The sequence below is a fragment of the Pristis pectinata genome, chromosome 29 (genome assembly GCF_009764475.1).
Source record: "Pristis pectinata isolate sPriPec2 chromosome 29, sPriPec2.1.pri, whole genome shotgun sequence".
NCBI classification, from domain to species: Eukaryota; Metazoa; Chordata; class Chondrichthyes; order Rhinopristiformes; family Pristidae; genus Pristis; species Pristis pectinata.
Window position 1 is genome coordinate 20,965,801 of NC_067433.1, and position 15,897 is coordinate 20,981,697.

The window sequence follows — 15,897 nt, forward strand, 5'->3', positions numbered from 1 at the left end:
TTGACGTTGCAAAACGAGCTCCTCATTTGAGTTTCTCATAAGACTACTGATTTAATGCTAAAAATAATAATAGTCTAAAGCATCTTCATTCTTACAGATTACTTTAAAAATGGGACTATTTGGAATCTTGCATTTTACCTTTGTATTAATTCAGATCAAACTGTCTATTAATTGTTAAAGTATTCTAGTCAAGAATTAACTAATTAATTAATTTTTCAAATTCATTTTTTGGACTCACTGGCAAGGTCAACATTTATTGCTCACTCCCAAATGTCCTTGAACTGAACGGCTAATCACTTAGGAGTCAACTGCATCAGTCGTCTGTAATCACAGGAAGCCAGACTGAGTAAAGGGGTCAGATTTTGTTCCCCGAAGGACATTCATGGATCAGATGGGTTTTAACAAAAGCTAGCACTTTCATGGTCATTATTTTTAATTACTAACTTTTTATTTAATTCCAATTATTAACTGAATTGAAATTTCACAGCTTTCCTTATGTGGGATTTAAACTCAGATCTCTGGTTTCTCAGTCCCAGTTTCTGGATTACAGTCTGACAAATTAACCACTGTACTAAAAGTTAGGAAAAGACAAATTTATCGCTTACATAGTGGCCCAAGAACATGTTCATCTCCCACTGTATCAAATGCCTGTGATAGAGCACTGTTGATTTTAAGCAATAGTTTACCCATTCTTTTTATCATATGGAATCTAGAAGTAAAGACATGCAAAGAATGGAAGTAGCAACAGTAATCCAATACCCAGAAATGATGTTGATTCTTGTTTCCTCGTCCTGCTGGGGCCATTCTCTGTGGCTTCAAATCAGAAAATAATCTTCATCAAGTGCTTTGACTGGGAACAGAATTATAAGGACATTAGAAATAGAACCAAGCATAGGCCTCTTGACCTTTCGAATCTGCTCTTCCAGTAATCTTCTACCTCAGCCTCGTTTCCCTTCACAGTCACAGTCCTTTGATTCCCTTAAATCCCCAAAATCTTCCTGGTGGCACAGTGGTGCAACTGGTAGAGCCACTGCCTCACAGCGCCAGATTCTGCCATGGGGTGGTATTTGTGTGAAGTTTGCACATTCTCCCTGTGACCACATCGGTTTCGTCTGTGCACTCTGGTTTACACTCAGATCCCAAAGACGTCCAGGTTGGTAAGTTAATTGGCCACTGTAAATTGCCCCTAATGTGTCGGTGAGTGGTAGAGGAGGGAAAAATGTGATTAATGTGGGATTAGTGTCAATGGTGGGCGCAGACTCAGTGGCTGTGGGCTGTGTCAAGGGGCTGTGTCCGTCTTGTATCTTTGTGACTGTGACTCTCTTGTGAATGATCACAGAAACTGTGCTTCACAGCTGTCTGGAGTTAAACATTAGCATGTTAATTCTGATTCCATGGGGGAAATTAGGAAGCAACAGATCGGGAAATTTTGGTATGGCCCAAGAAATGGCCTGTGTCACCTCATATAAACAGGAATGGCATGTACTGGAGAGACACCATTATAATGGAACAGCTGATGTGTAACTTTCAGCCCACACACTCTGTACTTATTACATTCCTATTGTGGGTACCTCACAGTCCAACTGGATGCTGTCGCTCTAAACACATCACATTGTCCTGACGCCTCCTCCACAGCCACTATAGCATGGTTGTTGATATGAAGGGCTCAGTAAGGATTGAGGAATTGTTGGATTTCATTCTGTGGAATGTCTGTGGGAGAACACTTGGAGAACGGTGTTCATAAGGTTTGGGTTGATAATGGAAAGAGACGAGGAGAAATCAAAAGTATAATTTCTAAATTGGAGGGGGAATGAGAAGGGATCCGACTGAGGTAAAGCCTAAAAGTTGATAACTAAAAGAGTAACAGAACAATCAGCAACCTTCTAAGAGGTAGAAGATGCCGGAGGAGAGGGTTAGAAGCACGTCAGGTGAATAACTGCAGTAAGAAACAGGCTGAATATAAAAAGCTGAGAATGAAAGTAAAATTTAAACTAACTCAAGCAAGGAGGAAAATATGAGCAGAGATTAGCGGTATGTGTGGAAGGATGCCCAGAACTCTTGTAGAGATGTGTAAAGGGCGGTGAGGTTAGGTGTGAGACCAGGGGCAGGGCAGGCTGCGGCTAGGAATGCAGACAGAGTCGAGGACCAGTGCGGATAGATGCTTGGCTGGAGTCAGGGTATGCTGTTGTTCAGTGGTCAGCCACAGTTGGTGACCTGTGTGGTTGGGTGTGTGGGGGAGGAGGGGGTCAGTGTGTGGTCGGTGTGTGGGGGGGGGGGGGTCAGTGTGTGGTCGGTGTGTGGGGGAGGGGTCTGTGGTTGGTGTGTGTGGGGGGGGTCAGTGTGTGGGGGGAGTCGGTGTGTTGGGGGGGTTGGTGTGTGGTTGGTGTAGGGGGGGGGGTCGGCCGGCATGTGGTTGGTGTGTGGGGGGTGGGGTCAGTGTATGAATGGTTTGTGGGGGGGTCAGTCTGTGGTTGGTGTGTGGGGGGGGTCAGTATGTGGAGCTGTCGGTGTGTGGTTGGTGTGTGTGGGGGGGGTCAGTATGTGGAGCTGTCGGTGTGTGGTTGGTGTGTGTGGGGGGGGGTCGGTGTGTGGTTGGCATGTGCGGGGTTTGGCGCGTGGGGGGGGTCAGTATGTGGTTGGTGTGTGGGGCTGTCGGTGTGTGGTTGGTGTGTGGGGGGGTTGGTATGTGGGCGCAGCCAGGGACTGGCAATGTAGTTGGGTGTGTGATTGGATCCAGTGCCATGGAATGGGACCTGGTACCCGGCTGGACTTGGGAAAACACAACCAGAGCACAGGACAGTGAGGGAGGGGCAGGTGAGAAACCTGGAGGGAGGCAAAATGCGCAAAGTGCTCCTGAACCTGAACACCTGTGTGTGTGTGCGTGTGCGTGTGTGTGTGTGCATGTACGTGTGTTTGTATGTGTGTGTACATATGTTTGTGTGTGTGTCCATATATGTGTCTGTGTGTGCGTGCATGTCAATATGTGTGCATGTCTGTATCCATGTGTGCATGTCCGTGCCTGTGTGTGTGCATATGTCTGTATCTGTGTGTGCACTTGAGCGAGTATGAACGTGTAGGAGGACACCTACATGCGCACCCGTGCAGCGACACCTGGTCTCCAGCTGTTTTGGGGGTCCGGACCACTGAACAAAGTCCTCGGTCTCTGAAGGCCATGCGGTAGCTGGTGTGTGACACCTACCTCATGTCAAAACCATGCACAGGCACCTCCCGCTCCACAAGGTGAAGCCAGAGACCTGGAGTATCAGGGCCTTCATCACAATCCCAACAGGGACAGACCTGCTCCACTATCATCACCGTGAACTCAGGCATGTAAATAGGGTATATTGAATCTTTTACCCATGCCAAGGGTATCAAAAACAAGAGGGTATAGGATTAAGGTGAGGGGGAGGAGTTTTAAAGGGTATTTAAGGGGAAAGTTTTTTATCCAGAGAACGGTTGGTATTTGGAACATGCTGCCAGGGGAGGTGGTGGAATCAGGTACAGTTAAGGGACACTTAGGCACTTGAATACATGGAGCATAGAGCAATACAGCACAGGAACAGGCCCTTCGGCCCACAACGTTGTGCTGAACTAATTAAACTAGTAATTAAGTGCTTAACTAAATGAATCCCTTCTGCCTGCATATCCCTTAATTCTCTGCACATTCATGTGCCTATCTAAGAGCCTCTTGAACGTCTCTATCTCCACGACCACCCGTGGTAATGTATTCCGGGCACCTGCCATTCTCTGTGTGAAAAAACTTGCCCTGCACATCTCCTTTGAACTTACCCCATCTTACCTTAAATGCATGCCCCCTAGTATAAGTCATTTCGACCCTGGGAAAAGGATACCAGCTGTCTACTCATAACCTTATGCCCCTCATAATCTTATAAATCTCTATCAGGTCTCCGCTCAGCCTCCGCCGCTCCAGAGAAAACAACCCAAGTTTGTCCAATCTCTCCTTATAGCACATGCGCTCCAGTCCAGGCAGCATCTTCTGCACCCTCTCCAAAGCCTCCACATTCTTCCTGTAATGGGGAGACCAGAACTGAATGTAATACTCCAGATGCTGCCTAACTAGAGTTTCATAAAGCTGCAACATGACTTCCCGACTCTTGACTTTAGTGCCTCGACTAATAAAGGCAAGCATGCCATACGCCTTCTTTACCACCCTATCAACCTGTGCAGCCACTTTCAGGGAGCTATGGACTGGGACCTCAAGATCCCTCTGTACATCAATGCTTTTAAGGGCCCTGTCATTAATCGTGTACTGTCCCTTTACATTTGATCTCCCAAAGTGCAACACCTCACATTTAGCCAGTTTAAACTCTATCTGCTATTTCTTTGCCCATATCTGCAACTGATCTATATTCTGTTGTACCCTTTGGCAATATTCTACACTATCCACAACACCACCAATCTTTGTATCATCTGTGAACTTACTAACCCACCCATCTACATTTTTATCCGGGTTCTTTACATACATCACAAACAGCAGAGGTCCCGGTATGGTCCACTAGTCACGATCTCCAGCCAGAATAATTCCCTTTGACCACTTTCCTCTGTCTTCTATAGGGAAGCCAATTCTGAATCCAAACAGCCAATTCACCATGGATCGCATGCATCTTAATCTTCTGGATGAGCCTCCCATGAGGGAACTTGTCAAATGCGTTACTAAAATCCATGTAGAGAATATCGCACGACTTGCGCCTCACAAAGCCGTGCTGACTGTCCCTAATTAGGCCATGGTTTTCCAAATGCTCATAAATCCTATCCTTAAGAATCCTCTCCAGTAGCTTCCCTACTATTGACATGAGACTCATCAGTCTTTAGTTTCCACAATTATCCCTATTACCCTTCTTGAATAATGGAATAACATTATTCAACCTGCCTGTCCCCAGGGACCTTGTCTGTGGCTAGAGAGGACACGAAGATCTTGGTCAAGGCCCCAGAAATCTCGTCTCTCAATAACCTGGGGTATATCTCATTTGGCCTTGGGGACTTATCCACCTTAATGTTCTTCAAGGGACCCAACACTACCTCCTTTATCTCAGAATGCCTTGGCATTCTCTGTAATCCTACTTGCCAGGGACTTTTTGTGGCCCCTCCTGGCTCTCCTAATTCCCTTCTTGAGTTCTTTCCTGGTTTCTTTATAATCCTCAAGAGCCGTGTTTGTTTTTAATTTCCTAAACTGTACATATGCTTCTTTTTCCTTCTTGACTAAATTCACCACCTCTCTCGACAGGTTCCCTTACCTTGCCATCCTGTCCTTCCTTACTGGAACATCCCTGTCCTGTACTCTGTGCAGTTGGTCTTTAAACCCCCTCCACATGTCAGATGTGGACTCGCCCAAAAACAGCTGTTCCCAATTACCTCTCCCTAGTTCCTGCCCAGTGCTCTCATAATTTACCCTGGTCCAATTTAATACTCTCCTGCAAGGTCCATACTTATCCTTATTCATAACTATCTTAAAACTTAAGGATTTGTGATCAATGTTTCCTAAATGTTCCCCCACTGAAAGGTCAGTCACCTGGCCAGGCTCATTTCCCAACACCAGGTCCAATATGGCCCCTCTTCTTCTTGGATTACCCACATACTGTTTTAAGAAACTCTCCTGGATGCACCTAACAAATTCTGCCCCTTCTAACCCTCTTGCACTAAGGAGGTCCCGGTCTGTACTGGGCAAGTTGAAGTCACCCACGACAACAGCCCTGTTGTTTTTGCACCTTTCCCTAATCTGCCTGCATACCTGTTCCTCAATGTCCCAGTGGCTATTGGGGGGTCTGTAGTATAATCCCATTAGAGTGATTGCACCTTTCTTATTTTTGAGCTCTACCCATATGGACTCAGTGGATGAGCCCTCCATTATGTCCCCTCTGAGTGCAGCTGTGAATAGGAAAGTCTTGGAAAGGTTACAGACCCAATGCAGGCAATGGGCTTAGTGTGGATGAGTAAAATAGTGGGCATGGACGAAGCACCTAAGAGCAGAGCTCCAGCGGACAACCTGATACCTAATGACTAGATGGTGGATGGAGGGAGCTGTGGAGGCTCAGCAGATTCTGACAGACATGACATCAGTTGTGCGGGGACTGGAATGCCCTCCTCAAATTCAGCAATTTGGCTCCCCTCTTTGGAGCAGGGGAGGCTGAGGGGGACCTGAGAGAGGGAAACTAAATTATGAGAGGCATAGAACATAGAACGTAAAACATTACAGCACATGAACACGTCTGTGCCGACCATGATGCCAATTCAGACTAATCCCATCTGCTTGCACATGGTCTCTATTCCTCCATTCTCTGCCTGTTCATTTGACTACCCAAACGCCTCTTAAACATTGTTATCATATCTGCCTCCACCACTTCCCCGGCAGCACGTCCCTGGCACCCACCACTCTCTGTGTAAAAAAAAACTTGCCTCACTATTCACCTTCAAGCTTTTCCCCTCTCACCTTAAATCTATGGTATGCTCTCTGGTATCTGACATTTCCATGCTGGGAAAATAACTCTGCCTAACTACTATATCTATGTCTCTCCTGGTTATATATCAGGTCACACCCCTCCCCCCCAAGCCTCTGACGCTCCAGAGAAAACAACTCAAGCCCATTCAACTTCTCCTTATAGCTAAAAGATTTTAATCCAGGCAACATCTTGGTGGGCTCCTTCTGCACCCTCTGCAAAGCCTCCACATCCTTCTTGGAATGGGGCAACCAGAACTGCACACAGTACTTCAAATGTAGCCAAACCAAAGATTTATACAGCTGCAACATGACTTTCCTTATTTTATAGTCAAATCCTGACCGATGAAGGCAAGTATGCCGTTTGCCTTGTTTACCACTATCCACTTGTGTTGCCACTTTCAGGGAGCTATGGACTTGCACTCCAAGACCCCTCTGTACATCAGTGCTCCTGGGGGTCCTGCCATTTACTGTATATTTTCCTCTTTTGATCTCCCAAAATGCAACACCTCATACTTTTCTGGATTGAGCTCCATCTGCCATTTCTCTGCCCACATTTCCAACTGCTCTATATCCTGCTGAATCCCTTTGCTCACTATCCACAACTCTGCCAGTTTTTGTGTTGTCTGCAAACTTACTAATCAGCCCATCTACATTTCTGTCTAAATCCTTTGTATGTATCACAAATCATAGAGGTCTTGTGGAACACCACTGTTCACAGACCTCTAGTCAGAATAACAACCCTCCACCACAACCCTCTGTCTTCTATGGCCAAGCCAATTTTGAATACACTCTACCAAGTCTCCATGCTTTAATTTTCTGGATCGGCCTTCCATGAGGGACCTTGTCAAAGGCTTTACTAAAGTCCTTGTAGACAACATCCACTGCCCTACCCTCATCAATCATTTTCGTAGATAGGGTAGATCGTAAGAACCTTTTCACCAAGGCAGAGATGTCCAAAACCAGAGATCATAGTTGTAAAAGGCAAAAAGTCTGTGGTTCCCACATTGGCCTCAGCTGCCACGAAACCCCCAGAGAAGATTAATGAAGGGAAATATTGTGTGTCAGCTCCATGAAGATATGTGACTGACTCCCACACTGAAAGATAGTTAGTAAAACTGAAGCCCATAGAATTAAACAGTCACTATCAGTATAAAGAAGAAATTGGTTTAAAGGCAGAAAGCTATTGGTTGTTTCTCAAACTGGAGGGCAGGAGACTGTGGTGTTGCCTTAGTCTATGCTGAGCCCACTGCATTTTTGCCATATGTTGTTGACCTAGGCCTGTATACGTGGGGTAAGGTTTCCAAACTTGCAAATGACACAATATTTGGAAGCATGATAAACAGTGAGTAGGACAATAAAAGATCACAATAAGGCATAAATAAGGGCAATCAAATTCAATACGGAAAACTGAATTGACACACATTGGCAAAAAGAACAACAAGTGATGATGCAGGGGAATTATATCTGAATACGTGTGACATTTGTGGTAGGGCGGAGGATTCACGGCACAAATAGAAATTTATGGGAGTCCGGCCAAGTGTGAGCTGTCGCACTTTGGGAGATCAAATGTAAAGGGGCAGTACACGGTTAATGACAGGACCCTTAACAGCACTGATGTACAGAGGGATCTTGGGGTCCAAGTCCATAGCTCCCTGAAAGTGGCTACACAGGTTGATAGGGTGGTAAAGAAGGCATATGGCATGCTTATTAGTCGAGGCATTGAGTTCAAGAGTCAGGAAGTTATGTTGCAGCTTTATAAAACTCTAGTTAGGCCGCATCTTGAGTATTGCACTCATTTCTAGTCGCCCCATTATAGGAAGGACGTGGAGGCTTTGGAGAGGGTGCAGGAGAGGTTCACCAGGATGCTGCCTGGATTAGAGGGCAGGTGCTATAAGGAGAGGTTGGACAAACTTGGGTTGTTTTCTCTGGAGTGGCAGAGGCTGAGGGGAGTATTGATAGTAGTTTATAAAATTATGGGAGGCATGGATAGAGTAGACAGCCGGTATCTTTTCCCCAGGATTGTCTAATACTAGGGGGCATGTATTTAAGGTGAGGGGGGGAAAGTACAAAGGAGATGTGTGGGGCAAGTATTTTACACAGAGAGTGGTTGGGGCCTGGAATGCACTGCCAGGGGTGGTGGTGGAGGCAGATGGCATGGGAGTGTTTAAGAGATCCTTAGAGAGGCACATGAATATGCAGAGAAGGAGGGCTAGGGTCAATGTGCGACAAAGAGGGATTAGAGTAATTAGCAGTCATTGGTTTAATTAGTTTAGTACAACATTGTGGGCCAAAGGGCCTGTCCTGTGCTGTATGTTCTAATAGAAGATGGTTCAATAACAAAGGTTTAACATTTTGGGAAAATATGTGTGAAGAAAAGCTGCACTGCAGGTAGTTCTGGAACAATTAACATTTATAGCACAGAAGGAGGCCATTCACCTCATCATGTCTCTGCCAATCAAAAGGTCCTGACCAAACGTAGCTGAAGCTCAGTGTCTGTGTGGATGCTGGAAACAGATCAACTTAGCACTCAAGAGGCGATTGGATAGCCACTTGAAGGAAAATAATTCGCTGGCCATGGGGTTAAAAGTGGGGAGCTGGGACTGTGGAAACTAATGTACCTGGAGCTGGCACTGACTTCATCCTGTGCTGTAGCAATTCAATGATTTTATGTGGGTGGTTCCTGGGAAAAGGGGGGACAGGCTGGAAAAAAATGGCAGGAATTGCTCACCAATTTTTATCATATTTATCTGCTTTGCACTTAGGAAAAGCGATTTGCTTTTAAGGCCTGCAAAGGCTTGAAAGAAAGAAAGACTATTGTTGTATTTATTATTACCATGTGTACTGTTTGCTCTGTGAGTTTGATGTAAACATAGAATTTCATTGCAGCCTGGTATATATGACAATAGACTAACCTCTCTTTCTTTCTAGGAGAACCGATTTGCGTTGAAGGCCTGTGAAGGCCTGCTCCTGTTGGTCACGTTACCAGAGGAAGTGGCAGCCCGATACATGGTTGAAAGCACAGCATTATGTAGTACACTGGCTGACAGGCTGTCAGATCTCTACAAGCTAATACCAGAATCCATTGACCCAGGACAAGTTGAGTTGCTCGGGAGAGTTAACTGGCGGTACATAAAACTATTCAAGTTCATGAAATGGAAAATGAAGATGAATTCACATGTATCAGATCATTGCAATGTTTAATAGAGCTCACACAATGAATTACAGATATTCCCCGATTTATGAAAGAATGCCTTCTAGCAGAATGTTTCACTAAAGTGAAAATCCATAAATATAAAAGGCCAATCCGATTAAGTCTTAATATAAAAAATCTGCTTGCATTCCAGAACTCAACATCTCAGGCAATAACAGCTTAAACACATAAAAATATCTCAACACAAGTATCTGAGGTCCTGAAAAAAGACTACAGGGAGTTAGGAAGGAAGTTGAGAAGCAGGACCGCAAAGGTAGTAATCTCGGGATTACTGCCTGTGCCACGCGACAGTGAGCACAGGAATAGAATGAGGTGGAGGATAAATGTGTGGCTGAGGGATTGGAGTAGAGGACAGGGATTCAGATTTCTGGATCATTGGGACCTCTTTTGGAACAGGTGTGACCTGTACAAAAAGGACGGGTTGCACTTGAATCCCAGGGGGACCAATATCTTGGTTTGCTAAGGTTACTGGGGAGAGTTTAAACTAGAATTGTTGGGGGGTGGGATCCGAACTGGAGAGACTGGGGAAGAGGTGTTTGGCTCTCAAATAGAGAAAGCTTGTAGACAGTGCGAGAGGGAGGATGGGTAGGTAATAGAGAAGGGACGCACTCAGACGGTTTGAGATGTGTCTATTTTAACGCAAGGAGTATTGTGAACAAAGCAGATGACCTTAGAGTGTGGATCATTACTTGGAGCTATGATGTGGTGGCGATTACGGAGACTTGGATGGCTCAGGGACAGGAATGGTTACTTCAAGTGCCAGGTTTTAGATGTTTCAGAAAGGACAGGGAGGGAGGCAAAAGAGGTGGGGGAGTGGCACTGTTGATCAGAAATAGTGTCATGGCTGCAGAAAAGGTGGACGTCATGGAGCGACTGTCTACAGAGTCACTGTGGGTGGAGGTTAGGAACAGGAAGGGATCAATAACTTTACTGGGTGTTTTTTTGTAGGCCGTCCAATAGTAACAGGGATATCGAGGAGCAGATAGGGAAACAGATCCTGGAAAGGTGTGAGAATAACAGTTGTCGTGATGGGAGATTTTAATTTTCCAAATATCAATTGGCATCTCCCTGGAGCAAGGGGTTTAGATGGGGTGGAATTTGTTAGGTGTGTTCAGGAAGATTTCTTTACACAATATGTAGATAGGCCTACAAGAGGAGAAACTGTGCTTGATTTGGTATTGGGATATGAACCTGGTCAGGTGTCAGATCTCTCGGTGGGTGAACATTTTGGTGATAGTGATCATAATTCTATCTCCTTTACAATAGCACTGGAGAGAGATAGGAACAGACAAGTTAGAAAAGTGTTAAATTGGAATAAGGAGAATTATGAGGCTCTCAGGCAGGAAATTGGAAGCTTAAATTGGGAACAGATATTCTCAGGGAAAAGTACAGAAGAAATGTGGCAAGTGTTCAGGGGATATTTGTGTGGAGTTCTGCATAAGTATGTTCCAATGAGACAGGGAAGTTATGATAGGGTACAAGAACTGTGGTGTACAAAGGCTGTAATAAATCTAGTCAAGAAGAAAAAATCTTACAAAAGGTTCAGAGAGCTAGGTAATGTTAGAGATCTGGAAGAGTATAAGGCTAACAGGAAGGAGTTTAAGAAGGAGATTAGGAGAGCCAGAAGGGGCCATGAGAAGGCCTTGGTGGGCAGGATTAAGGAAAACCCCAAGGCATTCTACAAGTATGTGAAAAGCAAGAGGATAAGACGTGAAAGAATAGGGCCTATCAAGTGTAACAGTGAGAAAGTGTGTATGGATCGGGAGGAAATAGCAGAGATACTTAATGAGTACTTCAGTATTCACTAGGGAAAAGGATCTTTGTGACTGTAGTGATAACTTGCAGCAGACTGAAAAGCTTGATCATGTCGATATTAAGAAAGAGGATGTGCTGGAGCTTTTCGAAAGCATCAAATTGGATAAGTTGCTGGGACCGGATGAGATGTACCCCAGGCTACTGTGGGAGGCGAGGGAGGAGACTGCGGAGCCTCTGGCAATGATCTTTGCATCATCAATGGAGACAGGAGAGGTTCCGGAGGATTGGAGGGTTGCGGATGTTGTTCCTTTATTCAAGAAAGGGAGTAAAGATAACCCAGGAAATTATAGACCAGTGAGCCTTACTTCAGTGGTTGGTAAGTTGATGGAGAGCATCCTGAGAGGCAGGATTTATGAACATTTGGAGAGGTATAATATGATTAGGAATAGTCAGCATGGCTTCGTCAAGGGCAGGTCCTGCCTTATGAGCCTGATTGAATTTTTCGAGGATGTGACTAAACACATTGAAGAAGGAAGAGATGTAGTGTATATGGATTTCAGCAAGGCATTTGATAAGGTACCACATGCAAGGCTTATTGAGAAAGTAAGGAGGCATGGGATCCAAGGGGACATTGTTTTGTGGATCCAGAACTGGCTGGCTCACAGAAGGCAAAGAGTGGTTGTTGACGGGTCACATTCTGCATGGAGGTCGGTGACCAGTGGTGTACCTCAGGGATCTGTTCTGGGAACCTTACTCTTCGTGATTTTTATAAACGACCTGGATGAGGAAGTGCAGGGATGGGTTAGCAAGTTTGCTGATGACACAAAGGTTGGAGGTGTTGTGGATAGTGTGGAGGGCTGTCAGAGATTACAGCGGGACATAGATAGGATGCAAAACTGGGCTGAGAAGTGGCAGATGCAGTTCAACCCAGGTAAGTGTGAAGTGGTTCATTTTGGTAGGTCAAATATGATGGCAGAATATAGTATTAATGGTAACACTATTGGCAGTGTGGAGGATCAGAGGGATCTTGGGGTCCTAGTCCATAGGACGCTCAAAGCAGCTGCGCAGGTTGACTCTGTGGCATATGATGTATTGTCCTTCATCAATCGGGGAATTGAACTTAGGAGCTGAGAGGTAATGTTGCAGCTATATAGGTCCCTGGTCAGACCCCACTTGGAGTACTGTGCTCATTTCTGGTCACCTCACTACAGGAAGGATGTGGAAGCCATCGAAAGGGTGCAGAAGAGATTTACAAGGATGTTGCCCGGATTGGGGAGCATGCCTTATGAAAGCAGGTTGAGTGAACTCTGACTTTTCTCCTTGGAGCGACGGAGGATGAGGGGGGACCTGATAGAGGTGTATAAGATGATGAGAGGCATTGATCGTGTGGATAGTCAGACGCTTTTTCCCAGGGCTGAAATGGTTGCCACAAGAGGACGTAGGTTTAAGGTGCTGGGGAGTGGGTACAGAGGAGATGTCAGGGGTAAGTTTTTTGCTCAGAGAGTGGTAAGTGCGTGGAATGGGCTGCTGGCAATGGTGGTGGAAGCAGATACGATAGGGTCTCTTAAGTGACTGTTTGATCGGTACGTGGAGCTGAGAAAAATAGAGGGCTATGGGTAAGCCTAGTAATTTCTAAGGTAGGGACATGTTCAGCACAACTTTGGGGGCCAAAGGGCCTGTGTTGTGCTGTAGGTTTTCTATGTTTCTATGAAATAATGAAATATCATTGCATTAATAATTAAATATCAAGTTGATAATAAACGCTCACAGAATGGGTGGTCCAGAGGGGTTTTGAGAGGGTGGACACATCCTCCTGTAGAGAAGGGTCACTGTCTCAGAAAAAGAGGTCACTCGTGTCAAATCTGTTAGGCCAAAAAGCCCAATTCCATGCTGTATGGCTCTGTACGTAATTAACAGGTCATAGAATGGTACAGCACAGAAACAGGCCCTTCGGCCCACCATGTCAATGCTGACCCTTTTGCCCATTTACAGTCATCCGCCTGCCATATCCTTCTGTGCCTTGCCGCCTGTCTAACTCTCTCTTAAACATAGTAACTGTATCTGACTCCACCACCTCAGGTAGCACGTTCCAGATATCAACCACCCTCTGTGTAAAAATAAAACGTACCCCTCAGATCCCCTTTAAAGCTCCTTCCTTTCAGCTTTAACCTATCCCCTCTTATTTTTGCTGCCATCCTCATGGGAAAAAAGATTGTGACTCTCTACCTGATCTATGCCTCTCATAATCTTCCATACTTCTATCAGCTCACCCCTCAGCCTCCTTCGCTCCAGGGAAAACATGCCCAGCCTGTCCGATCTCTTCCCATAACTATAGTCCTCTAATCCAGGCAACACGCTGGTGAATCTCCTCTGCACTCTCTCCAGCGCAACCACATCCTTCCTACAGTGTGGTGACCAGAACTGCACACAGTGCTGCAAGTGCGGCCTAACCAGAGTTTGGTAAAGTTGCAAAATGATGTCACATCTTTCATATTATATGCCATGATCTGTGAAGGCAAGCACGTCACACGCCTTCTTTGTCACCCTACCCACCTGTGTAACCACTTTCAGAGAAATATGCACTTGGACCCCTAGATCTCTCTGTTCCGCAACATTCCTTCGTACCCTTCCATTTACTGTATATGTCCTACCCCTATGTGATTTCCCAAAGCCCATCACTTACACTTGTCAGGATTAAACTCCTTCTGCCAATGCTCTGCCCACCTTTCCATCTGATCGAAATGTTCCTTCCACAACACTACCAACTCTTGTGTCGTGGACAGGGGCTCCATGTTCTATTGCAGGCCCTCGGGTACTGCACATCTGTGCTGCCACAGAACCTCCACGGTTATGCAAAATGATATTAACTCTCTGTCAATGTGATTCGTTTGCTGGAGTCTCAATAAAAGAAGGTTGCACTTGCAAATCCATTGTGTATTAGTGGAGATCAATATTTTAAAACTATTGAGGAAAAACTAAAAAAGAATGAGTTAATCCTCAAAGATTTTAAAATGTTGTTACATTTGAGGAGATGCAGAGTAAGAAAGGATGCAGGTTACAGGCACCTTGCTGAAAAGACTGCAAATGTGATTGATAGAACGATCCCGCAGATGATAATGAGAAGATTGGACCAACAATGCAAAAAATTTACAACATATGATCCAGAAAGCTGATGACAACAAAGCCATTGTTTAACCATAGAACAATATGGCACAATACAGGCCCGTCAGCCCACCATGTTGTGCTGACCTTCTAACCACACCTAAGCCTATCTAACCCCTTCCTCCCACATATCCCTCTATCTTAAATTCCTCCATATGCTTATCTAACAATCTCTTGAACTTGACCAACGTATGAGCCTCCACCACCACCCCAGGCAGCGCATTCCATGCACCAACCACTCTCTGGGTGAAAAACCTCCCTCTGACATCTCCCTTGAACTTCCCACCATTACCTTAAAGCCATGTCCTCTTGTTTTGAGCATTGGTTACAAGTTGCACTGCCTGGAGAACAGCTCCCAAAGGTATAACTGCAGCAGAAACAGGCCAATGCAGGACTGATGCAAATTATTACACAGGAGAAACGTTGAATGAATCAAGGCAATCGATGTGGAGTGTGATTTATCAAGATAATTGTTTTACAGCATCAAATCCAAATGTTGTTGAATGGTGACTGACACTTTGCTCTGTACTCATGATCAAGGTCACCTGATGCTGCCTCTTGTGGAGAAGATGCAGAATCATTTCCAGGAAAACGGGCTGTGGTTGCTTTCTTCTCGTGGCTGGGCTATTGTGATCAGCTGGTGGGAGAAGCCCATAAGGTAGGGAGTTGTCATCGTGCATGCCTGGAATGTTTCATGAGGGAGGGAATGGGGTTCTACAGGGTTGTGAGGTAGTTGGCTGAAGCTCTGGAAGTGCTATTCCACAGTTTTCAGGAATGATCACAAGATCACAAGACAAGGGAGCAGAAGTAGGCCATTTGGCCCATCGAGTCTGCTCCATGAGTGAGTTGTTTTTCCTGTTGCTGGGGGATTGCTGAGCAGGGACCAAGTGCTGTTCTTACAAACAAGAGACTCGTTTGTCTCACCCAGCAGGCCAAAAGGAAGCTGTAGGCTTTAACTGGTAGATGTGATGGTAATGAGGTAGCCCCTCTCCTTGAGCAGAAGTCCCGTCTTCAGTTGTATTGGTATTGGTATTGGTTTATTATTGTCACTTGTACCGAGGTACAGTGAAAAACTTGTCTTACAAACCGATCGTACAGGTCAATTCATTACACAGTGCAGTTACATCAAGTTAGTACAGAGTGCATTGATGTAGTACAGGTAAAAACAATAACAGTACAGAGTAGCGTGTCACAGCTACGGAGAAAGTGCAGTGCAATAAGGTGCAAGGTCACAACAAGGTAGATCGTGAGGTCATAGGTCATAGTCCATCTCATTGTATAAGGGAACTGTCTCAAGTAAGCCGCAGTTTAA

At 45.3% G+C, this 15,897-nt stretch overlaps 1 protein-coding gene across 3 annotated transcripts in view; it reads left to right on the forward strand.

The window, feature by feature from the left end:
* The window catches only part of LOC127584451 (FHF complex subunit HOOK interacting protein 2A-like), a 69,166-nt gene that overhangs the window by 19,516 nt on the left and 33,753 nt on the right, over nucleotides 1-15,897 (forward strand). For all 3 annotated transcript variants that reach the window (XM_052041272.1, XM_052041273.1, XM_052041274.1), the window contains exons 7-8: nucleotides 9,386-9,582; nucleotides 15,126-15,243. In XM_052041272.1, the coding sequence (XP_051897232.1) occupies nucleotides 9,386-9,582; nucleotides 15,126-15,243 (315 nt within the window). The remainder of the gene's footprint in view (nucleotides 1-9,385; nucleotides 9,583-15,125; nucleotides 15,244-15,897) is intronic.